The sequence below is a fragment of the Gopherus flavomarginatus genome, chromosome 11 (assembly GCF_025201925.1).
Source record: "Gopherus flavomarginatus isolate rGopFla2 chromosome 11, rGopFla2.mat.asm, whole genome shotgun sequence".
Classification (NCBI taxonomy): Eukaryota; Metazoa; Chordata; order Testudines; family Testudinidae; genus Gopherus; species Gopherus flavomarginatus.
The window spans coordinates 44750771-44774345 of record NC_066627.1 but is presented as its reverse complement, the minus strand read 5'-3'; the positions used below and the strand labels follow the sequence as shown (position 1 = coordinate 44774345).

Genomic DNA, 23575 nt, shown 5'->3' with positions numbered 1-23575 from the left:
GCCTCCCCAAATCACGCCCTCCAGTGTCGAACCTGGAAAGCACCATTCCGCTGCTGCTGGAGAAGCTGAGTGGCCTGGAGAACAGGAGGAATAAGAACTCCACTGTGTCCGAGAACATCCTGCGAATCCGCCAGCTGATCACGCAGGCCAGAAATGCTGCTAGCAAGGTAGGGTGTGGGGGAGAGGGCTGCGTATATGAGAGTGCTGCTGTGCGAAGGGTCTGAAGGTGACCCCCTGATGGTTCTATTTAGCACAAGCAGAGAGAGAGCAAACCTCCCTTAGGCTGTTCTCCGCAAGGCTTCATGGGAGCCCCTGAGTTTGCTTTGGATGTTGATTGGCCAAAACAGATTGACTGGTTTTGTATGAAGGCAATGCACGCGGAAACTTTATTCCACTTTTGACTGGCCAACGTGGCTACATTTTGCATCATGTAGTGCAGTTTTAAGACCTGATTTTCAAGGCTGTGGAAACTGGGTGAGCAGGGGTTGCTCTGAAGTCCAGATGTTGTGGGGAATCCATTTGAGGGAGTAGAGAAGTCAGAGTCTTCATCAAATATCAGAGGGGTAGCCGTGTTAGTCTGGATCTGTAAAAGCAGCAAAGAGTCCTGTGGCACCTTATAGACTAACAGACGTTTTGGAGCATGAGCTTTCGTGGGTGAATACCCACTTCGTCAGATGGTGGTATTCACCCACGAGAGCTCATGCTCCAAAACATCTAGTCTATAAGGTGCCACAGGACTCTTTGCTGCTTTTACAGAGTCTTCATCATACACTTCCTGTTCTCCCCTGGCCCTGCCAAATCTGCAGCAGGCTCCACACGGCCTTCAGAGCCTCCATAAAAGTACTTTGTCATAGTTAAATCTCAGCTTTCTAAGTACAGTTGGACAAAAGATTTCAGGCAAAGGGTGGGGTTTTTTGTTCGTTTTTTTGGTTGTTTTTTTTGGCCAAATGCAGATTCAGGTCGACTGAAACATTTTGCAAACTCGTATCAAATTCGCTGACCCAGTTCTTGGCCAAAGAGAAACAAACGAAAAAACAATTCTGCCCGCACCCCCCATCAAAATGTTTCATTTTGACAGTTTTGAAAGAAAACCCTTTTCACGTTTTTTATCTGACATTTGCATCAATTTTATTTTAAAATCATTTGAGATTTTTTTTTAAAGTTTGGTTCTAATCTAAATGCAGGGGGTTTTTTTCAACTTTTTGGTTCACCCAAAAATTCAGCAATTTTTAGTTTCAGGTCGACTCAAAGTGAATTTTTTTCCCTTGATCTGTTCTGCAAATGAACCAAATAATCACCTACCCTCTGTGCCTAAGGGTCGGTCTACAAGAAGAGACCCGCGTCTGGCCCAGGCTCACAGGGCTTGGGCTGGAGGAGCTGTAAAATCGCAGTGTAGATGTTTGGGCTCAGGCTGGAGCCCAGCGTCTGAGACCCCGCAAGGAGGAACGGTCTCAGAGCTCAGGCTCTCTCCTGAACCTGAGATCTCCACTGAAATTTTTACCTTGCACCCTGAGGCCCGCAAGCCCAAGTCAGCTGACCTGGGCTCTAAGACTCGGTGCTGCAAGTTTTCATTGCAGCACAGACACATCCTAAATGCGGCTCTGCCTGGGCTGGTAGCAAATGCTGTCACCATAAATGAGGAGTCAGGCTGCCTGGACTGTTTCCGTCAGCTTGGCTTTGATTTCTCCACCTCTAGGTGAAGGTACCAGTGAAGTTCAACGGCACCTCGGGCATCCAGGTCCGGACTCCTAGCGACCTGCAGGATTTGTCGGCCTACACCTCCCTCAAGTTCTACATCCAGAACCCGGAGCCCAAACCCAGGCAGCGGCGTCAGGATGGGGCCGACGCAGGACAGTTCATATTGTACCTGGGCAATAAAGACGTAAGAGCTGCCTATCCAAGCACAGGAGCAGGAGAGGGGAACCGTGCAGCTGGCAGAGCTTGGGCAGGGTGGTCCAGAAGGGGAACAAGTGTGAGATGGATGTCAGTGCAGAGTTCTGGAAGGGGTGGAAAAGTCTCGTATCAGGAAGGTCTAATATGCTGCATTCAGCCAGTGAATATCTAAGCCAGCTGTCTCCATTCACTCAGATTCTCCCTACTGCTTGTAAAGGTTTCAGGCACTGGTAGTGGGGGCAGGGTGACAATGTTACTGCCAAACATTATTGAATTCAAACCGAGAGGAGAGGGGACAAAGCCCTCCTCCGGGTAGAGCACAGGGGATGCTGTCGTCCCCTCACAGAGGCCCTGGGAGAGTGTGGTAGGAGACAGCAATCGCATGGGCCATGCCACCCCCAGGGCTAGATGCTGCTCATTTACAGGAGAGCCACTGGGCTGTGTGTGAAGGTAGCTGTGAGCCTCCAGCCCACGCACATTCCCATTGCGACGTGAATACCACGTTGCTTTGATCCTAGCCCTTGCAGTGGCGCATCCCTCTGACGCGCAGGTGCTGGGCTCTTCGTGCACTGGAGTGTTCGTTTTTTGAGGGGTGAGCGTATCTGGTTTGTATGTTGTTGTGTCTTTTGGTTGGAGCTAGGCCTCCAGTAATCCCCTGGAAGACTGTGCACTCAGCCGTAAAAGTCCTGAGAGCTGACTTGCCTTGAGAGCATCACTTTAAACTCCCTCAATGATTTCCCCTTTTCGGACGGGTTCGCTGCAGACCCTTTGGATTGTTTGCTCTGTGCATTCAGGCCACTGGAGACTACATGGGCATCGTGCTCAAAGACCGCAAGGTGCAGTGGATCTATAAACTTGGGGACGAAGAACCGACCTATTTAACAGTTGACGAAGAGATCGGAGAGCAGTTTGCTGCAGTCAGCATCAACAGGTACAAAATCCACACAAGCCGCTCGCGTAACCGGCTGAGCTAGAGAAGAAACTAAAGCAGCAAAGGGAGACTTTGCATAGTGGAAGCGAGAGGACGAGAGAAAGTAATTTACATTCACATTGGTGACAGTTCTCAGAGTGAATCGCCTTGTCACAGTACATATACATAACTCCTTAAGTATCATCCACACATTTCTCTCGCAGCGGATACGAGGATCAGTGTTCTATAAGCTTTTATTAGAGATCTCCCATGGCCCTCTTTGGTGAACTAGACTGTACGAGCTGGACTCAGCAGATACCTGTAACCTCTCTGTGCCCCTTTGCCAGCGGCCATTAGGAGGTCCTTGAGTCACAGCATCTTTCACTCTTACAGTCACACATTACTTCAACTTCTCCTCTCCCTGGTGAGATGAGTAAAAGATACCACAGGGCTTCTGTCACCAAAATGCAGCAGCTGATTAACAGTGTGTGGGAATGGAAGAATGATCCTGCTTCCAATTGACACACAAGAAACGTTGGCATGTAGCACATAAAGTGAAGTCAGGATTTAATCAGAGGGCAGGGTCCCAGTCCAGCGCAAGCCTGCCAGTGGCACTATTACATACATATCCTAGCAGTGTCATGGGTCTTTGAAAGGTGGCCAGGACTCTAGGATAAAAATCTCACCCGAAAGAACCAAAGTATTCTCCCACCCCCACCCCTGCAATGCCCAGGGGAGTGCTTAGCTCCAAGCAGATCCTGCAGGGGCTAGGGAAGGGAGAGCAGAGAAAGTCCTTCCTGGGCAAAGAGACAACTCTTGTGCCTGGCTCCGTGACTGGAGCCTGCCTCCCCACAGATGAGCATTTCACCTCGTGGCTTTTAAAGCCCAGTGAAGCTGCTGTGATATGCTGACTACTCTGAGATGCTCCAGTTTAAGTGCACTGCAGTCTCATGCAGTCAGATAGAGCTGAGGGGGAGGTTTGGGTGTGGAGAGGGATTCCCCGTCTGCCTGGCTCTCTCCTCCCCTTGTACTGACTGTGTGATCTGGGGGGCAGGATCCTGCAGTATGGACACATGTCTGTGATCGTGGAGAAGCAAACCTTGCACGAGACGAAAGGAGACAGCGTAGCCAAAGGAGAACAGGGGCTGCTCAACCTCGAGCCACACAGCGTGGTCTTCTATGTGGGAGGCTACCCCACTGGCTTCACGGTGAGATGGGTTAATGCAGCGGAGTGGGCAGAGACTGGGGTCCTGGATTCTTTGGGCCAGATCCTCAGTTGGCTCCATTTATACCTGTGGGCACATTCATGTCTCCCCTGGACCAGGCTTTGCGATACCACAAAGAGCCTTTCCCTTGCTTTCTGACTGAACAGGCCTGGGGTGCAGCTTGTTTCTTTGAGTATGCCTGGGTCAGATACAGCTCTGGTGCCCTCCCCACCCCTTGTCAGCTGCACAAACTGCAGGGGGCTGCTCTCATGCTATCAAATAAATGAACACGCTGTTCTGGATCCATTAGGCGGCACTTAGTGCACAAAGGTGGCCCTGCTGTTCCATTCTGTCCTGAGCTGCTCTGAAGTCCCATAAGATTTCCTTCTCTAAATACTGTTGGATGGAGTGGTATTCTTTGGGTCAGCCTCTTGTACATGTTCCCCTAGCTGCCCAGTAGCACATCTGCCATGGCAGGCGCTCTGGCTTCATCTTTAACACGTCCCAGGCGTTTCCATCTTTTCTGGATAGCGTTAGAGATAAGGGGTTGTTGAGCTCTCTGGTGAATCTCAGCGTTTTTTATAAGCTCATTCCATGTAATACCTAGCATTGTTTGGAGGCATTTGCTTTCTTTGCCCTCTGGCTGTTTATTTCCCGTATGTTAAAGTGAGAACTTTAGGGTCTGCCCTGCTAGATTAAACTAACCCTAAAAAAGTATAGCCATAGACAGCAACGTTCTTCTTCAGCCTCCAGTGACACTGCGCTACCCCAGCTACCGGGGCTGCATCGAGATGGATACGCTGAACGAGGAGGTGGTGAGTCTATACAACTTCCAGCGCACCTTCCACCTGGACACGGCTGCTGACAAACCCTGTGCAAGGTACAAGAATTCAGTACGCTGCCTTCAGCATGATGGAGACGTCTCCTGTCCCTTCAGAGCTTAGAAGGGCGCCAAGATAGTCACTGGGGAGGGGGTGACTTGAGTTAAACCTTCGACTGCGTTTGACTGTCGCAGATTTTTGTGGAATGCTCTTCCTCACCCCTAAAAGTCTGTAACCCTTTTTCTTTCTCTTGCCTTGCTCAGGTCCAAATCCACGGGAGATCCCTGGCTGACAGATGGCTCCTACTTTGATGGTACTGGCTATGCAGAAATCAAATTTGAGAGCCAGATCGGCTCGACCAAGCGCTTTGAACAGGAAATTCGTGTGGTCTCTTACAACGGGATTCTCTTCTTCTTGGAGCATCAGGCAGGTTTCCCTCCTGAATTTGTCCTTTGTTCATCTCTGTGGGATTCGCGTACACTAGTGAGTCAGTGGAACAGGGGCATCTGAATCTCATCATTTTGTGTAAGGCATGAGCTGATTCACACTGTGGTCCACGAGGGTTGGTTCAGGTCCTAGGATGCCAGAGATGGTGCTAAAAAGACGGAGCCCTTGCTTGAAGGGGTTTGCAGCTCTGGCAGATGTGACGTCGTAGGACAAGCGCTCAGCACGTGAAGGTGCAAAAGCACTGCAGGAGGACGAGGATTTTCAGGGGATTCGGAGCAAGGCAAAGGGCTTTTGAGGAGCCGTATGTTTGCAATGTGCTTCAAAAGCCACCAGAGGTTCCAGACCCAGTGCAGCCAGCTGGCAAAGGGAATGTTTTCATTTCAATAATAAAAAAATGCTGCCTTTAGGAGCAGAGAGCCTCTGGAAGCCCTGCATGGGGACCGTTGAGCCCTGGCGCCCGTCTGCGCACTGAACGGACAGACTCCCTTTCTGAAGAGCCAGACCGTGTTTCCTCCTAGCCAGAAGCTGGGCTGGCTTTGCCACTGGGGGGTGGGTGTTGCCAGCCCTGTCTGCCTTTCCATTCTGTGCGGGGACAAGGGTTGCTATGCGACGACAAAGTCCCTGAGATTCTGCTGCAGTTGCATAGTTACCTGCCCAATTCCCCACATGCCCAAAAGAGAGTTTTTTGGTGCAGATTGTGGCTATGGTTATTTTCCCCCACAAATCCCAGGTGCTGAAAGGGAGGCCAGGCTCAGGATGAGGCCCTGGATCGTTCTTTTTCTATCAGCACTGAGTGATGATGGTGCTCAGGTCCCAAACACTGCAATCCCATGCAGGAGCGAGGAACTGTCACCTCAGTACACCAGGAGGCTGAGTTGGGCTTGTCTTACACTCCCCACAGGGCCAGTTCTTGTGTCTGGCTGTTCAGGATGGAAAGCTGGTGCTTTACTATGACTTCAAGCAAGTCCTTGAGATGGCACCACCCAGCAGTGACCCCACATCTCTCACCGTCAGCAGCACCACAAACAAAGCGGTAATGCAGGGCAGGAGACACTCCACCCCAGGGTCGGTGTTTCCGTGGGCTCCTAGACGAGTGATCTCTGCTTGGGATCTAGAAGTGGGGGGGCCTGGCAGCAGCAGGAGATGCCTGGCCCAATCCAGCTGGTAACACACCTGGCCATTTGGAGGGGACCTGCTCAGATCCACAGTGTCCAATCACAGGAGAGCCTGTCACTTGCTTTTCTCCCAAGTCATTCGGCTTGGCGCAGTGCTGGCCAAAGGCTTGCATGGGCTGCTCGTCCAGTGTCCTTGTGTGAGGACGAGGGATGTAATCACAGGCTCCAGAAGGGGTAAACACAGTGAAGCGATGGACACCATCCCAAGCTCGGGCTAGGGGAAGCCAAGGCACTATCTGTCTCGGTGCAGCCACTGCCTGCATTTGCAGCCTTGTTGCAGGAAAGGTTGCAGCAGTGCAAAGCAGCTGAGTAATGCAGCACAGGCTGACTGTGATAATCCATCCCCTTAGCAGGCATCTGGGAGCTCTGCTTGCCGGAGACTCTCAGCACCCTCCTGGGGCTCGCTCTCTCCCAGGGACTCATTCCCCCCCCGCCCCTTCCCCTTAGCTGGCCAGCACTTCGCTATGGAAACCCAAAACATAAGCGTGGCACTCATAGGCACTGGTTCTCCCATAGTGGGGACGGGGCTCCTGGTACATAGATGCTCAGAGCAGGACAGACCAAGTCCTGCAGGCTCTGGGACGCTGTCCTGGCGCTGTGGGGCTGACTCTCATTCTTATGTGCTGCTCCACTGGGGATAAACCCTCACCCCGAGGGTGCAGGAGTTTATTTATCATTTTCTCTTCGACTCCAGATCCAGATTTTCCTCCTCACCATGAGTTCCAAGCAGCGCATTTTAGTGCGGCTGGAGCGACAGACCATCTTCATGGTGGAGCATGAGAACTCCCTGGAGAATGCCGTTTCCTACTACCTGGGGGGCGTGCCCATGCCCCTGCTGCCCAAGAGGTGACAGTCCTAGCCTGCCGGGGGAGAGTCATTGAAGGGGGCAGGGTTACTCTCTGAAGGGAGGAAAAGGTCTTTCTCTGATTGCTTCAGCATCCTTCCGTGAAGGGGTCATGGGATGGGTACCGAAACCTCCCCCACCCCTTCTCCAGACACAGATCGCTGCTCAGCCCCACAGCCATCGGTGTGCTAGCCACTGCACCTAGATGACTGCCCTCCCTGTCAAGCCGTGGAGCCAGCTCAGAGATTTGTATTCTCCTCCTGTAACTGAGGCAGAAGTCTCTGTCCTGGTAAGGGACAAGACCAGGGCTCCTTGCAGAGAGGAAGCAGGTTGCACTCTTAATTGCATCCTGTTTATTTCCAGTGACTTAACTTCGCTGTTGCCCTTTGCACGAGGTCATCCATGGACATCCGGTCACCCTATTTGGAGCTGACACGTGCCCTGGGCACCATACATTTCCCCGGACCCAGAGTAAAACCTTTCCCCTTGGAGCCAGGTCTGTTTGGTCACAGTATCAGGGCCGGAAGGAGCCATTAGTCTGACCACCTGCGTGACACAGGCCTGTTAACACAGTCACTTTCCCCCTTTCAGCTTGAAGGCCATCTTCCCCAAGGGAGGTTCAATCCGGGGCTGCATGAAGGGCCTGAAGGCGCTTGGCAAATACGTTGACCTAAAGCGCATGAATACGGTCGGAGTGAGCTATGGGTGCACCTCGGACCTCCTGGTAAGTGGGGCGCTTCTGTCCTGGTACCATGCTGGGTAATTCTCTCCACTGCCCCAGGTAGGCGCGAGGCAGTCTGCATCAAAGGGTGCTGCCTGACCCTCTGACCCATTATCTCCAGGAGGCAGTACAGGCTGTAGCTGTAGAAAGGAGCCAAAGGAAACACTGCGGAATCGGGCGCGTGATCTCAGTGCCGTCTGCCTCGCGGCATGAAAGGCCCGATTCTCCTCTCGCTTAAACTGCCGTAAAACAAGTATGCCAGCAGAGACCCAACCCAGAGGCGAGTCAGAGTGGCTCTTTGCAGCAAGTGCCGGTGCTGAGTAAACGGTTAGGAAATGCAGACCGCCATGTGTGATGTACACACATCCCTGTATCTGTGGTACTTACCTGCCCCCCACTACTACAGTGTCTGAGACGGTACCGATATAGCTACAGGCACTTAGCTATGCCAGCACAGCCCTATAGTGTGGACGCAGCCTGTACCGACAGAAGGAATTTTTCCATCAGTGTAGAAACACCACCTCTAAGAGTGATGGTTGCTATGCAACGGAGGGTTCTGTTGTCGACAAAGCTGTCTGTGCTGAGGGTTAGGCCTGCATAGCTATGTCAGTGATAGTGAGAAGTTTCTTCACAGCCCTTACTAGCGTAGCTAAGTCAAATTAATGTTTAAGTGTCAACCAGGCCTGAGCACTGCACAGCCTTTACTGTATTTATCCTCACAACACCCTTGTGGGGTAGGGCAGTGCTATCCCCATTTTACTGATTGGGAAACCGAGGCACGGATCGACTTGCTGTGGCTGCCTTGCTCACTTGTACTGGAGAAACGCCCTGAGATTGTGTTTTCCTTCTCTGCCTGCTGCAGGTGGCCCGCTCAGTTAAATTCCATGGCCACGGCTACCTGACACTGCCTCTGAAGAACGTGCCCTCGTTGCAGGACTTCTACACAGGCTTCAGCTTCCGAACTAGCCAGAGCCACGGCCTGCTGTACTCCCACACTACAGCGGTAGGACTGCAGGGCACTTCTGCTGTTCCCCAATCCCAACGGGGCCCGCACTTCACCTCGAAGGGGGCCGCACGTTTCTGAGCCCCGAGCGGCTTCTGTTTGAGGCTGTGGTTTGGCTGGCTCTTGCAAGTAGGGTTCATTGAGCACGGGCTGAGGGGAGGGGGGACACTCTCATGACAACAAAGGCTTCTGCCTCCTGCTCACCCCAAAAGCCCAACCCTCATCCCCAATTGCTGCCTCACCAGAGAGGTGTGACTGTGACAGGAATCCCAGCAGAGAGCAGGTGAGCTCTTGCATCAGCTCAAGGTCTTTGGCTCGTCGTAACAGCTGAAGCAGGGAGTTCAGAATGAGCTGTATTTCCTGGTATACGGCAGGAGGTTTCTGTCCCTCTCTCAAAGAAAGGTAGGAGTTAGCTCTGGTGGTGAGTGAACAGTGAAAGGGCAGGGGGCGGGGAAGGGTCTCTGTTTAGAAAAGCAGTGTTGGTAAATCCTCTTTTGCCCCTTCCCCATGCCTCTTTGGGAGCCACGAAATCCTCTCCAACCCCTTAACACAGACAGCTGGATTCTGCCACTTGTCCTGGAGATAGATTTTCCCCCCAGACACGAGGAGCCCTCACTTCCCATTCCACGTGGGGCCACGTCTTCCTGACTGGTTGGAGGATCCCCCTTGCTGTGACCTCACCCTGGTACCTCTGTGCCTGGCTGGGTGTCCTGGGAGGGAAGTCACGCCAAGAGGGCAAATGGCTGTTGATTCCTTGTAGTCGTTCGGCCGTGTCCAGCTCTTGTGCGATGGGTTATTTTTCCTTTGTAGGAAGGGAATTGCCAGGTGTCTCTGAAGAATGGCCGAGTAGCCGTGACAGTGCTGAAAACCGAACTCACCACAAAACATGCCTATGCGGACGATGCCAGCCACTACGTGGCCATCTACAGCGATGCCACAGGGTACGTTCCAGTCATCCCTCGTAGCAACACTGTCGCCGCTGGCAGTAGGCACTGCCTTGTCGCTGCCTGCGGGGGGCGCTGGAACCGAGCGAATCACTAGCCGTGCTCTCATTGCAGGGTTCGGCTTTACATAGATGACCAGCTCCAAGGGCCCAAGCAAGGGGCCGATCGCTACAAACGGCACAGGCGGCAGGAGGAGCAGATGCTGTTTCGACTGGGTGGTTTGCCAGAGGCGGGCGCTCTTAGCAACCTGACGGGTTGCATCGGGAATGTCTTTGTGAAGCGGTGAGTGCGGTGTGCCCCTGCGGTGCTGCCTCCTTAAACTGCCCCTGTTGTCCTTTCCCCTCCCAAATCAATCTGCTCATTTATCCCTTCCCCAAGTCCATCCGTAACCCTGATTCCCACCTCCCCCACACATACACCTTCCTGATGTGCTGAGGTGCCCGAGCGAGCTGGTGTTTGCTCACCTGCTCAGGGTGTGCCACCCCAGGCTCCCCCACAGTACCGGATGGAGACCTGTTTCCTTTGTGCAATAGGAAATTAGACCCGCAGATGGTTGTGGACCTGCAGCAGAACACAGAGAGCTTCAACGTGACCATGAGCTGCCCGTGGGATCGGCAGCCACAGCAGATGAGAGCGTCTCTGAAGAAAGACAGGCGGAAACTAAAGGTGTTGGACTCTCTTCCCGCTCTTCAGCTCCTCTGCTCCCATCTCCGAGCCGAGCTGTGTACTGGCAGCTTAAGGGTGCAGTTGGAGTCAGGGGCTGGAAATGGGGCAGGGATAGGGAACCTCCCCACACCTGCCTGCTGTTGTAGTTGTGGTTGCTGTGGGTGAAACATGGGGCCATACTCTGAGCTGACATTAACCGCCTGGGTGTGGACAAGAGAGGAACTGCCTGGCATTCCCTGACCCCACTGCGTCCATCTCAGCTCTTCCCTGCTTCTGGCTGTGTCCTCCAGCCCAGGGCACTGCACCCCCCGGCACTTGCGCTGCATGATGGTTGATGGGGCTCCACATTCCAAGGAGCCTGCTCCACCTTCCCAGGCCCCGCAGTGTCCCATGGTCACCCAACCAGGGACACTTCAACTGGCCTGGGACTGTGCCCAGCAGAGTCAGTGCCGCTCTGAGGCTGGGGATTCCATGTTCCCCAGGGGGACGCTACCCAGCTCTGAGTTGGGCGGCAGCAGTTTTAGGAAAGGGAGGGGGCGTAATTTGGGGTCTGTATGAAGAGGCAGTAGAGAGAGACTTAATGCACCTTTGTGAAAAACAGAAAAAAGCAAACCAGCTCTTCCCCCTGGGAGCCCAGATAATCCGGAGCAGGGGTGGCTCTGGCCTATATGGGCACCAGATACAAGGGTGACAGGCACATGGTAGATGCCTTGGTCTTGTGTGCGGGGGCAGACAGTACCCAAGTCCTCCACAATGGAGCCGTAGCTTTCCTAACCCAGACCCTTTCTTTTCCAAATTGTTCTCTTGTAGGTGCCAAGCCAGGCTGCACTGAAAGACCGTAGGCATTACCAGGATAAGACCTGCCAGCTACCCAGGCACCCCAAAGCCACTAAAGGTGCCTTCCAGTTTGGGGGAGCCTCCACGAGCCATGTGGAATTTGATGACATCCCAGCGTCCTTCCGCGAAAGGTAAGTGCGCTGTCTGCCCTGTCTCCGACCCCCAAACCCTGCTCCACCACCTGTCGCAGAGGAGCACAGGCTGGTGATGAAGACCCCAGGCTATGAGCCAGGAGTTCTGGGGGCTGGCCTGGCTCTGCCCTAGACTCCCTGGAGGGAACTGGGGGCAAGTCACTTTGGCCCAGATTGTTAAAGGTATTTAGGCGCCTAGGCACTTTTGAAAATGTCATTCAGCAGTGGCACCCATCTGCATCTTTAGGCACCTAAATCCCTTTAAAAATCTGGCCCTTAAACTCTCTGTGCCATAGTTCTCTGGATAACAGGGATAATTCTTAACCTGCTCCGTGGGGCGTGTGAGTGTCGGGACACTCCTGGCAATCTCAGTTGGAAGGTGCTGGAGCAGGGGGCGTGGTGATGTTACACTCTACTAGTAGAGCTGGGGGGAGAACTGTGACACTGAACAGCCCCTTTTGTTCTGCAGGTCCCACTTCTCCCTGGACGTCAGGCTGAACTCACCCAGTGGGCTGCTGTTTTACGTGGCCAGCGAACTGCAGGGCTCCTTCATGGCCCTCTTCGTCTCCAGCGGCCGCTTCGTGTTCCTGGCCGATCTCAACGGGAAGAAACTGAGAGTGCGGAGCAAAGACAAGTACCATGACGGCAGGTGGCACACAGTAAGCAGAGGGACAGCTGGGCTGGTACTTGGGAGGACGAAATGCAGGGCACGCAAAGCTCCCTCTTCTAGCCCTAAACTTAACCCTTACTGCGCATTCTGCATCTCAGAGCAGTGCCACTGAGGGGCAGGAAATCCACCCACAGTGGGGTGGACACCAGGAAACGTTTTTGTAGCAGCTTCTTTTTCTTGCCTCCTTGAGGCGAAGGTTGTTTTTCAGGTGGCAGCTGTTGCCCCTGTGGTTGTCATCACCACCCATCTGGCAGAGGCGTGAGGTGTCTGTAGGGAGCTAAGTGGGTGACAGGAAGGGTCATGTTTTTGGATAGCTCAGTGGTTTGCGCATTGGCCTGCTAAATCCAAGGTTGTGAGTTCAATCCTCAAGGGGGGTTGGACTAGATGACCTCCTGAAGTCCCTTCCAACCCTGATAGTCCATGTGACTTGCCCATGTGACTCCCAAATGGGCGGTCTCCCTTTCACCGCTGCGATTGGTGGCTACGGTCTTGCATCTCTGACAACCTGAGGGAGGCGCTTATCAGAGCCCTTCTGAATCATGAACCACATCGATTCTAAGGCGAGAAGGGTTTAGTTGCCTGACCATTACATCCTCCAGCATGTCAGAGCCTTCTCTCCCTTCCCAAATTTAGCCTGATTCTTCTCCCTCGCCAGAGCTGGGCTTTCCAGCTGGACCATAGGCATGGGTCGAAACAAACGGCTATTGCTCTGAACCCTGCTTACCACGTGGTGTGTAACGCTTGCTTGTTGCAGGTCTTCTTCGGCAGGGACGGGAGCAGGGCTCAGCTGGTCATCGATGGCCTGAAGGCTCAGAACGGCGTGGTGGCTGCCGCTGGAGACTTTCTGGCCCAAAGCCCATTTTATGTTGGGGGAGCGCCTGCTGCAAAAGCCAAGGCTCATGTTCCAGTAAGGACTCCTGTCGCCTGGTCACCCCGTCCCGCCAAAGCAGGAAGAGCTTTTATACCTGGTGTTCACCCTCGTCCGGCAAGGGCAGGGGACCCCTGTTACACAACACTGCCTTCCCAGATGAGTCTGCCGAGGGCTGGCAGCCCTTGGAGTCTCTTGGCTAGTCCTGGCCTCTCCCACTGCGACCGCATTGTGCAAAGTGGTAGAAGTGGCCCAGCAAAATTTAAACGAATGCAGCTCTTGGGGGAGTTGCCTAGATTCTCATTTGCACCCAGACCCTGCCAGGGGCTGGACGGCAGGCACAGCACTCACATGCCCTTAGCTTAAGGCCCCTCTTCCCTTCCAGGCCCCTGTAAAGGGGCCAAGGAGTATCAGCCCACATGATGCCCAGGCATCCATGCTGTGCTGTTAGGTTTGCCAGCTGTCTTCAGTGCCATGAATCACACGGTGCAGAGTTTCCTGGGGACGCGCTCAGGTGCTGATGGAGCTGTTCTCTGATGGCTTCGTTCACTGCTCCAAGAGGTTGCAGAGGACAGTCATAGGCTTTCTGTCCGCAGAGCTCAGTCTTACCACGGTCCCCTCCCCTCATTCCACGGGCATAAGGGGCTCTTGGGAGGGCTGGGGCCTGGCCAAACCTAGTGCACTCAGTAGAAGGGCTTCCGTGAGCATCACTGGGTGCTGGATCCAGTCCTTAGCCAGGAGACGTGGCTGTCTGCTGTGATATTGGGTGGGGGCGTTGTCCAACTGGGGGGTTGTTCCTTTGTGCTGTCAGGGAGCCTAGAGCTGCGGAAGAGGAGGCTGCACAAACTAATCCCAGGAGTGGCTGGTGCATTGGAGGAAGAGCCCTCCAGCCCATTTATTGGTCACATGCATTTCCCACCCACGTCCTGTGCCAACAGGTAATGGACCAGGCCTGCGAACGCTTACCCAGCCTGGCCCTCTCCCTCTCTCTCCAGGACACTTCTGTGCCCAGCTTTAGCGGCTGCCTGAAGAACTTGAAACTGGATGGGAAAGCCCTGGACTCCCCGTCTCGTGTCTTTGGAGTGACACCCTGCTACGAGGGGACGCTGGAGAGCGGCATCTTCTTCGCTGCAGAGGGTGGATACGTGACTTTAGGTATCAGACTACTGGCTTGGCCCTGGGCTCCCTGATCCCTTGAACCCTCCCTCCCCATGGTACGGCCTGGGTGGGTGCTTTCCTGAATAGCCTGGCCCTTCACCTCGGGAGGTACCCATAGCCTCCTGTTCCAGCACAGCCCTGGGCACTCCCCCTTCCTCATGGCTCCTGTTTTCCGTTCCAGCCGACTCTGTGGTGATGGGGCGGGACGTGGAGCTGAGGTTGGATGTTCGGCCCCGGAGCGCCTCTGGCCTGATTTTCCACATGGGCACGCAGAGAAAGCACTACCTCACTCTGTACGCAGACGACACACAGGTACCTCTGCAGGGCATGGCTGGCCGGTGGTGAGTGCTGGGGGCTGGTGGCTGCGGTGTCCCGTGGGGTACAGATGTTCACAGAGTGGCCTTTTGGTGCAGGGGGCGAGCCTAGGTGCAGCTGATGGAAATCCTGCCTGAACGGCCGGTCTGTCCTGCCCATTTCTAGCTCAGATCTGTTGGCGCTGCCTGGAGGAGGCAGCCCCTGCTTAGTGCTGTCAGTGCACACGCTGGCTGATCAACTGAGCAGATGGTACGCTCCTCCCTTCGCCTGCCCCCTGCTGCGTCCCACTGCCCCCCTGCCAGCCCTCATGACTGGGAAGCTTCTTGAGCAGATCTCTTGTTGCTCTCACGTCTCGAGAGGGCCATTCCGGGGCTCGTCTTTGGAAAAGCTTGTCCCCGGGAGGGCTCCTTAGCTAAGGTAAGGAATAAAATCGGCACTGGGCCTTTACCCCAGGGAGAGGGAGCCAGAGGGGAGATGTTCTAGTCACATTACTTAATGCCCTTCTGGATGGTGCTCAGATACCACGGGGATGGGCTCTTCCCCCACCCCTCACATTCCAGTGTTAAGCCCAAAAGAGTCTAAACTCAGCTCTGTTGTTTCTTTAGGTCACAGTGAAAGCAAACGCCGGGGCTGGGGAGTTCTCCACTTCGGTGGCCCGCCCGTCGCTCTGTGATGGCCAGTGGCACAGCATAGCAGGTGAGATGTAACCAGCCACTAACACTTGTTGGGCAGAATCTTCCATCATGCCATGGGGCCCTGGGAATCTCGGCTTTCCCTCTGCTGCGCTCCTGCAGGATGGACTGCGGTCACGGCCACAGGCACAGCTGGAAAGAACGCAGTGTTCAAAAGACATGACTGCTCCCTCTATTAGGAAATGGGTGGCTTTTTTAAGGCCTCTGACAACCGTTTCCGCTTCACTAGTGCCCTTTGTCTGAGGATCTCCAAGCCCTGTACAAACAGTAATTAAGTCTGTCACTGGGAGGGAGGGATTAATTATTTGATATTATTAACTCGGTTTGACAGATGAGGAAATGAGTCACAGCCAGTTCAGTGCTTTGCACTGTTGCAGAACATTTTAATCACAGACTTGAAGAGAACAGAAGCAGGTGTCCAGAGTCCCAGCTCCCTGCTCTAACCACTAGCTACACTGCCTGCCCTAGCAGTTAGCTCTTACAAACCCTCTTCTGTTATGGGCAGTCTCTGAATGCTGCAGTGAGGCTCTATGGCTGTGGTTTTCAGGGGGGCTCAGAACAGGGACCAGATGTCCAGGGAGCTCTGCTCCTCTTTAGCACTGTACTGAGTGGTCAGAAGAGTTCAGCATGCCGGGTGGATATGAGGAGCTGAAAATCTGGCCCCGCGTCTGTGTCTCGGTAGCCGTCCAGAGCCCAGTTCCCTCTCCCATAGCCGTATTGGTTCTCAGCTGATGGCACCGCGTACAGAGTCCTGGAGCATCTCTGTTCGGTGCCACACCTCTGCCCATCAGTGCACCAAAGCAGGAGATGAATGCTGCACATCTCACGAGTTCTGTTGCATTTTGAGCCAAGAACTGCTCTTTGGAGCCTCTGCTGTCTCCTGTAGATAGACTCACTCTGAACTAGCCCCACTTCCAGCAGGAGGGGTGCATGCTGGCCAGGGGCAGCATTGTTCTCTGTGGTGCTCTTGGTCCAGTCTCCCCACCTCTCCTGGCTGGCTCGAGTTGCAAGTAGAGCCAGTTGGAGCATTTTTGTGGTGGAAATATGCTGCTTGGCTGGAGCCAGTGTGTTTGCAGCCATGTATCAATTTCAATGATATTTTCAATGGGAAGGTTCCGGGGGAAGGGGCTCTCCAGTCACTTCCACGGGGGGCCTGAATTGAGAACCTGACCCATGTGAGCTGAAAACAGACCTTTCGACACAATTCTGTGTTGCAAAATCATTTGAAAGGTTTTGGTTTCATTTGGAACAAAAGCACGTTTGTAAAAGTGCCACGAAGCAGCAGTGCCATCCTCTGGCCAGCTCTAATGGGGAGATAGCCGCGCTGACTTTGGTTTCTTTCTAAGTCATTCAAGGCAAAAACATGATCCGGTTGGACGTGGACACAGATGGAAACTACACGGTGGGACCGAGGCAGACTCACTCAGCGGATACCAAAGAGACGCTCTACCTGGGGGCCGTGCCAGGTGAGTCGGAGGAGCAGTGACTCACTGTAGCCAGAGAGCTCCTGCTGTCAGATCTTGGTCCCAAAAGGTCTCCCAGTGGCACGTACTGTGTTCCTGCCATCGCCAATGGGGCTCAAACGATCTCCCAAAGAAGTGGCTGGTCCTCGAGCACTTGGCCTGGAGCTAATAACCCCTCAAGAGCTCAGTTTGAGAAGAGGTAGCTGAGCCTCCCTGTTTGTCAGGCTGCCGGGGTGTATATGGCGCCCCTACTCTTGGTATTTAGTGGGATTGAAGATGTGGGAACAGGCCATAGATTGTGAGGCTGTTGGGAGCTCTATGGGTAACAATGAGAGCATGGGGCTTGCATGGTCCCCAGCTGCTTTGGTTTACTCCGGAGGGAATTCTGCGCCAAAAACTGAAAATTCTGTGCACAATATTTTAAAATTCTGCAAATTGTATTTGTCAGTAAGTAACCGTGGCTCCAGCATGGCAGTGAGGAGCACAGGCCACTGGCTACACTGAGGTGGGAGATCGCCCTGAAGTCTCCATCTTCCCCGGTACAGAGACTCGGCAGTGGGGCTGCACCGGACCCTAACAGTGTTTCCCATGCTAACCAGCCCCTTTGTGCCTCTCTGCAGGAATTGCCACACTGGAGCCTGCTTCACCATCCCTGCTCACTCCTCTTCCCCATTACGTCGGCTGCATAAGGAATCTGGTGATAAACCGGAACCCGGTTGACCTGCCACAAGCTGGGACCATCAGGGGCTCGGTTGGTCTTACGGGCTGCCCCGTGATTTAAATAGTGTAAAGCCTGAATTATGAAAAGCTGCACTACCTGCCAGGTGCCTTGCTGGGACTGGACACTCAGCCTGCGATCTCTTGTAGCCTTGACTAACAGCTGCCAGAGACACGTGAGCTCCAGCAACTACGGTGAAGCCATGGAGGTCCACACCGAGAGAGAGTCTGAGCCTGCAGCTCTGCCCTCTCTCATCTTCAATTGGTTTTGATTATTGGTGCCCCCAAGGACATAGCCCTCCCTAAACCCCCATCTCCAGTATGTGAGTGTTAGAGACAAGCCCCTATAACCCGTGAGCCATGGCAGGGTATAAGGAGAGTGGGTAGAGTGCACAGCAGCAGTACATCACTCCCAAGCCCCCACTCTGTTCACTTCACCTGCTCTGGGTGTGGGCTGGAGACTTTGTTACAAACTATTGTCAGAGGAGTAATAACAGCCTTCGCTAAACCTGTCTCAGCGTGGTACTTGGGCCTGCTGTTGCTACTGCTATCTCCTCACTGTAGTAAGGCCATTGGGATATGCTTCAAGAAAACACCACTGAAAACTGGAAGTACCTCCGTGTGTGTTGCCAACTTCAGATAGTGAACAGTACAAACATTTCTTTAGAGATAAGTATGAAAAAGCTAAAGCTGATCTGTGTGACTGTGTGTTTAACACCTAGCATTATAAAACTCATCTTCTCAGTGGAGGAAGAGAATCTGACGCTGTCCCAAAGTTTAAGAGAATCAAGATTTGTATGCACAGAGGCGAAGCAGTGAGCTACTTTGACCCTCTCTGGCTCTGGACTTGATCCTGCAAAGTATTGAGCAATGGCTGGCAGTGCTGATCACTCTCCAATCCCTTTGCCTTCAATAGGCATGGAGGGCACACAGCACCTTGCAGGCTCAAGTCTTCTGTGCAACTCTGAGAGCGCCTCATTCACCCTGAACCAAGACACAGTGCCCCATATCTGCTCCCTTGTGGGGGTCAGCACCTGTACAGCCCATGGTCTTCGCAGGACTCGGAGCGTAAGCCTAACATGAACACATAGGTATCGAAGGGGGTTTAAGGCCACTTTATGGCCAGGCACGATCTTAGCACTACATGAGAAGAGACCAAAATAAATGCATGTTCAGTACTCCCCCTTCTGCCTGCACGTTTTCCTACGGATTTCTACACTTCCTGGGTTTGCTTAAGATTGACTTGTTTGAATCTAAGTGCTTGACATTCTACAACTAAGTTAGGAATTCTGCTTAGTGGTTGGTTCATCTTTGCAAGTGCAAGCTGAACAAGGTGTATCTCCACATGCGTGCGCAACATTGCCAAAATACCCAAATGTTGATAAAGCAATTGTCCTTTACTGGGGGCGCCATATGTGAGTGCCATAAAGACCTGTTGTATGAAGACACTGCATTTATTTTAGAAAAGATTTGTCATAAACCTGCCAAGCTTTGCTGTATTTGTCACTTTGCCCTCTCCGACATGTCTCACGTGTGGCATCCTTATCTCTAACGTCCATTGTAGTGCAGCTTTCATTTAAAAACAAAACCATTTTTCCCCAAGCCACCTATAGTTCACTTACATATGCCATATATATATTTGTGTGTATATATCTAGTCACATGGGGACAAAATCTTGCTTCTGAAATGGATTTATAACTTATATCAATATGATTTTTTTTATGATGGGGTAAATATTGTAAAATGGGCTTTTAACATGTCTTTTTATTATCTTTAAACAAATATAATTGACCCATTTTTAAATTGTAGTATTAAAGATGGTCTTTGTAAATCACTGGTACATATTTTTGAGTCAAATAAAATTTTATGTTATCTACTCTTCGGTTGAAGAGCAAGGATGAGATTTAAGCAGCAGCTGGTCTTTTCTTTTGAAGGGAAGGAGCAGGGATTGTTCAGCAGGAGAAACAATCCTGTTTGTCTCACTAACATAAAAGTTGGTGATTGCTGCGGCCTGTGTGTGACACTTGTGCTAGCAGTCCCCATTATGGACCCTGAATAAAGTTAGCTCCTAGGAGGGCCTACCAGTATCTGCTAAAGCAAGTTGCATTGGAAGTTGTCATAATTTTAAACCTCCAGTCTTGGAAACAGCCATCTAATAACTAATAGTGAAGTAAAAATAAGACCGCATGTGCTTTTAGACTTCATGGCCAGGTCACCATTTGAATGTGGCTCTCTGGAAGCAATTATCTGTTTTCTCATGAGGCCTGGATAGGATTTATAACTTATATACATTTGAGGTTCTAGCTATTTGAGACTCATTCCATAGTTTAGTGTGAGGCAGTTAGGACTCTAGTCCTTACACTGGAGACTCTTAATCCATGCTTGTTAATGTGCCTTAGATTATATACTGCAGAGTTCTGCAGGTGGAGGAGCTCTATATAGAGTGAGGTGAAGGAGTTGTACCAACACAGGTGGTACCTCATGCAGAGTTAGAGCATTTTCCCCTACCTAATTTTGAAAGGCTATCAAAATTAAGAACTCAATAATAGTGGGGGATTTCAATTATCCCCCTATTCACTGGGAACATTTCACTGCAGGATGAAATGCAGAGATGAAATTTCTCGATACTTTAAATGACCCACAAAGAGAGAGACAACTCTAGATTTAATCCTGAGTGGAGCGCAGGAGCTGGTCCAAGAGGTAACTATAACAGGACCACTTGGAAATAGTGACCATAATACAATAGCATTCAACATTGCTGTGGGGGGAAGAACAGCTCAACAGCCCAACACTGTGGCATTTAATTTCAAAAGGGGGAACTATGTGAAAATGAGGGGGTTGGTTAAACAGAAGTTAAAAGGTACAGTGACTAAAGTGAAATCCCTGCAAGCTGCATGGGTGCTTTTTAAAGACACCATAATAAAGGCCCAACTTCAATGTATACCCCAAATTAAGAAACACAGTAAAAGAACTAAAAAAGAGCCACCGTGGCTTAACCACCATGTAAAAGAAGCAGTGAGAGATAATAAGACTTCCTTTAAAAAGTGGAAGTCAGATCCTAGTGAGGCAAATAGGAGCATAAACACTGCCAAATTAAGTGCAAGAGTGTAATAAGAAAAACCAAAGAGGAGTTTGAAGAACGGCTAGCCAAAAACTCCAAAGGTAATAAAATGTTTAAGTACATCAGAAGCAGAAAGCCTGCTAAACAACCAGTGGGGCCCCTTGATGATCGAGATACAAAAGGAGCACTTAAAAATGATAAAGTAATTGTGGAGAACCTAAATGGATTCTTTGCTTCAGTCTTCAGGGCTGAGGATGTTAGGGAGATTCCCAAACCTGAGCCGGCTTTTGTAGGTGACAAATCTGAGGAACTGTCACAGATTGACATGTCGCTAGAGGAGGTTTTGGAATTAATTGATAAACTCAACATTAACAAGTCACCAGGACCAGATGGCATTCACCCAAGAGCTCTGAAAGAACGCAAATGTGAAGTTGAAGAACTATTAACTAAGATTTGTAACCTATTCTTTAAATCGGCTTCGGTACCCAATGACTGGACGTTAGCTAATGTAACACCAGTATTTAAAAAGGGCTCTAGAGGTGATCCTGGCAATTACAGACTGGTAAGTAAGTCTAACGTCAGTACCAGGCAAATTAGTCAAAACAATAGTTAAGAATAAAAGTGTCAGACACATAGAAGAACATAAATTGTTGGGCAAAAGTCAACATAGTTTCTGTAAAGGGAAATCGTGTCTTACTAACCTATCAGAGTTCTTTGAAGGGGGTCAACAAACATGGACACAGGGAAATCCAGTGGACATAGTGTACTTAGATTTCCAGAAAGCCTTTGACAAGGTCCCTCAGCAAAGGCTCTTACATAAATTAAGCTGTCATGGGATAAAAGGGAATGTCCTTCCATGGATTGAGAACGGGTTAAAAGACAGGGAACAAAGGGTAGGAATTAATGGTAAATTCTCAGAATGGAGAGGGGTAACTAGTGGTGTGCCCCAAGGGTCAGTCCTCAGACCAATCCTATTCAACTTATTAATAAATGATCTGGAGAAAGGGGTAAACAGTGAGGTGGCAAAGTTTGCAGCTGACACTAAACTGCTCAAGATAGTTAAGACCAAAGCAGACTGTGACGGACTTCAAAAAGATCTCACAAAACTAAGTTGGGCAACAAAATGGCAAATTACATTTATCCACATTAAATTTCAAGTAATGCACAGTGGAAAAAATAACCCCAATTCTAAATTAGCCCCCATCGTATTGTATGTAGCTACAAGTCAGGAAAAAGATCTTGGAGTCATCATGGATAGTTCTCTGAAGATGTCCACGCAGTGTGCAGAGGCAGTCAAAAAGGCAAACAGGATGTTAGGAATCATTAAAAAGGGGACAGAATATATTATTGCCCTTATATAAATCAATGGTACTCCCACATCTCGAATTCTGCATACAGATTGGTCTCCTCATCTCAAAAAAGATATACTGGCATTAGAAAAGGTAACTAAAATGATTGGAATGGGTCCCATATGAGGAAAGATTAAGGAGGCTAGAACTCTTCAGCTTGGAAAAGAGGAGACTAAGGGGGGATATGACAAAGGTATATAAAATCATGAGTGGAGAAAGTAGATAAGGAAAAGTTATTTACTTGTTCCCATGATACAAGAACTAGGTCACCAAATGAAATTAATGGGCAACAGGTTTAAAACAAATACAAGGAAGTTCTTCATGCAGCGCACAGTCAACTTGTGGAACTTCTTACCTGAGGAGGTTGTGAAGGCTAGGACTATAAAAGCATTTAAAAGAGAACTGGATAAATTCATGGTGGTTAAGTCCATAAATGGCTATTAGCCAGGATGGGTAAGGAATGGTGTCCCTAGCTTCTGTTTGTCAGAGGGTGGTGATGGATAGCAGGAAAGAGATCACTTGTTCACTCCCTCTGGGGCACCTGGCATTGGCCACTGTCAGTAGTCAGGTTACTGGACTAGACAGACCTTTGGCTGTTCTTACGTACCATAGTGTAAGGGTGTGACTGTGGTGTTCCACATGCAGCTGTTGTTGTTTTCCCAACATCAAAAAATCCCTTGAGCTTTCTGCCTTCTTGATACTCCTGCTCTTTCATAGCTATGACTACTATTTAAAGCCAACTAGGAATCATTTAAGAACAGCTTACTGGATGCCCACAGTGGAAGAAGGCTGTGTGTTTAGAAGTGAAATGAAGGTAGCTGTTTATCAATTTTTCCTTTTTTATTATTAAGGATGCCCAGGGACCCAAGGAGAAATTATGGCCAGCAGAGATATGGGCAATAAGGATTTTAGGGGCAAGGTGGGAAGAAACCCGACACTGGTATTGGGCCCCTGGCTGATGGAAATGGTAGAATTATCCATTAAAAAAAGCCATATTCAGTAACTATTTACTCTGTATTTGGGTGGGGGAAAAAAAGAGGCACTCATCATATAGTGAACTTTTTCCATTCCACTCATATAGCTGGAGGATGTTAAGTCTTGAAGCACAGGTGAAGTAAGTTTAGAAAACTAGAAAAAAGGCTACTAGTGTACTGAAGTAACACAAACAGCTAGGAAAGTTACAGCAAGAGCTGGTGCAGTACCCCCTCAGCTCACACAACTATGGGGAAAAACCAGGCAGTAGGTTAAATGCAGAGTGCCAGTCCTATTATTATCATCATCAGTATTACAGTTGTACCTAGAAGGCCTCACTACACCACACTGGCCACAGCTGCAGCACAGCCAATCCCGGTTGGGGGTGTGTGTGTGTGTATGTATGTATATAGTTTGGGGACTTGAGTCCAGGCTCAGCTCGAATTGGGGGAGACGGAGAGACAGACAGACATATTTTAAGGCAAGAAGGAACGACTGCAATCATCTCCTACTGGAGGTCCCTTCCAACCCTGATAGTCTATGATCTCAACTGACCTCCTGCATAGCCCAGGCTGGAGAATTTCAACCCCATGATTCTGGCATCAAGTCTGTAACTTTTGGTTCAGGTAGTGCATATTTTTAAGACAGCCTTCCAATCTTCATTAAAGACAGCAATAATAGAGGATCCATAACATCCCAAGGTTAATTGTTCC

General features: G+C 50.9%; 1 protein-coding gene across 3 annotated transcripts in view; it reads left to right on the top strand.

The window, feature by feature from the left end:
• LAMA5 (laminin subunit alpha 5) overlaps positions 1 to 19383 on the top strand; it is a 170158-nt gene extending 150775 nt beyond the window's left edge. For all 3 annotated transcript variants that reach the window (XM_050918869.1, XM_050918867.1, XM_050918866.1), the window contains exons 60-80: positions 25 to 167; positions 1697 to 1882; positions 2688 to 2824; positions 3858 to 4011; positions 4755 to 4888; positions 5093 to 5255; positions 6178 to 6309; positions 7146 to 7297; positions 7887 to 8019; positions 8879 to 9019; positions 9830 to 9960; positions 10078 to 10245; positions 10497 to 10629; positions 11440 to 11597; positions 12067 to 12256; positions 13022 to 13174; positions 14131 to 14290; positions 14475 to 14605; positions 15214 to 15304; positions 16647 to 16766; positions 17384 to 19383. In XM_050918869.1, coding sequence (XP_050774826.1) covers positions 25 to 167; positions 1697 to 1882; positions 2688 to 2824; positions 3858 to 4011; positions 4755 to 4888; positions 5093 to 5255; positions 6178 to 6309; positions 7146 to 7297; positions 7887 to 8019; positions 8879 to 9019; positions 9830 to 9960; positions 10078 to 10245; positions 10497 to 10629; positions 11440 to 11597; positions 12067 to 12256; positions 13022 to 13174; positions 14131 to 14290; positions 14475 to 14605; positions 15214 to 15304; positions 16647 to 16766; positions 17384 to 17544 — 3071 coding nt within the window. In that variant the 3' untranslated portion in view covers positions 17545 to 19383. The remainder of the gene's footprint in view (positions 1 to 24; positions 168 to 1696; positions 1883 to 2687; positions 2825 to 3857; positions 4012 to 4754; positions 4889 to 5092; positions 5256 to 6177; positions 6310 to 7145; positions 7298 to 7886; positions 8020 to 8878; positions 9020 to 9829; positions 9961 to 10077; positions 10246 to 10496; positions 10630 to 11439; positions 11598 to 12066; positions 12257 to 13021; positions 13175 to 14130; positions 14291 to 14474; positions 14606 to 15213; positions 15305 to 16646; positions 16767 to 17383) is intronic.
• Positions 19384 to 23575: the final 4192 nt, after the last annotated feature.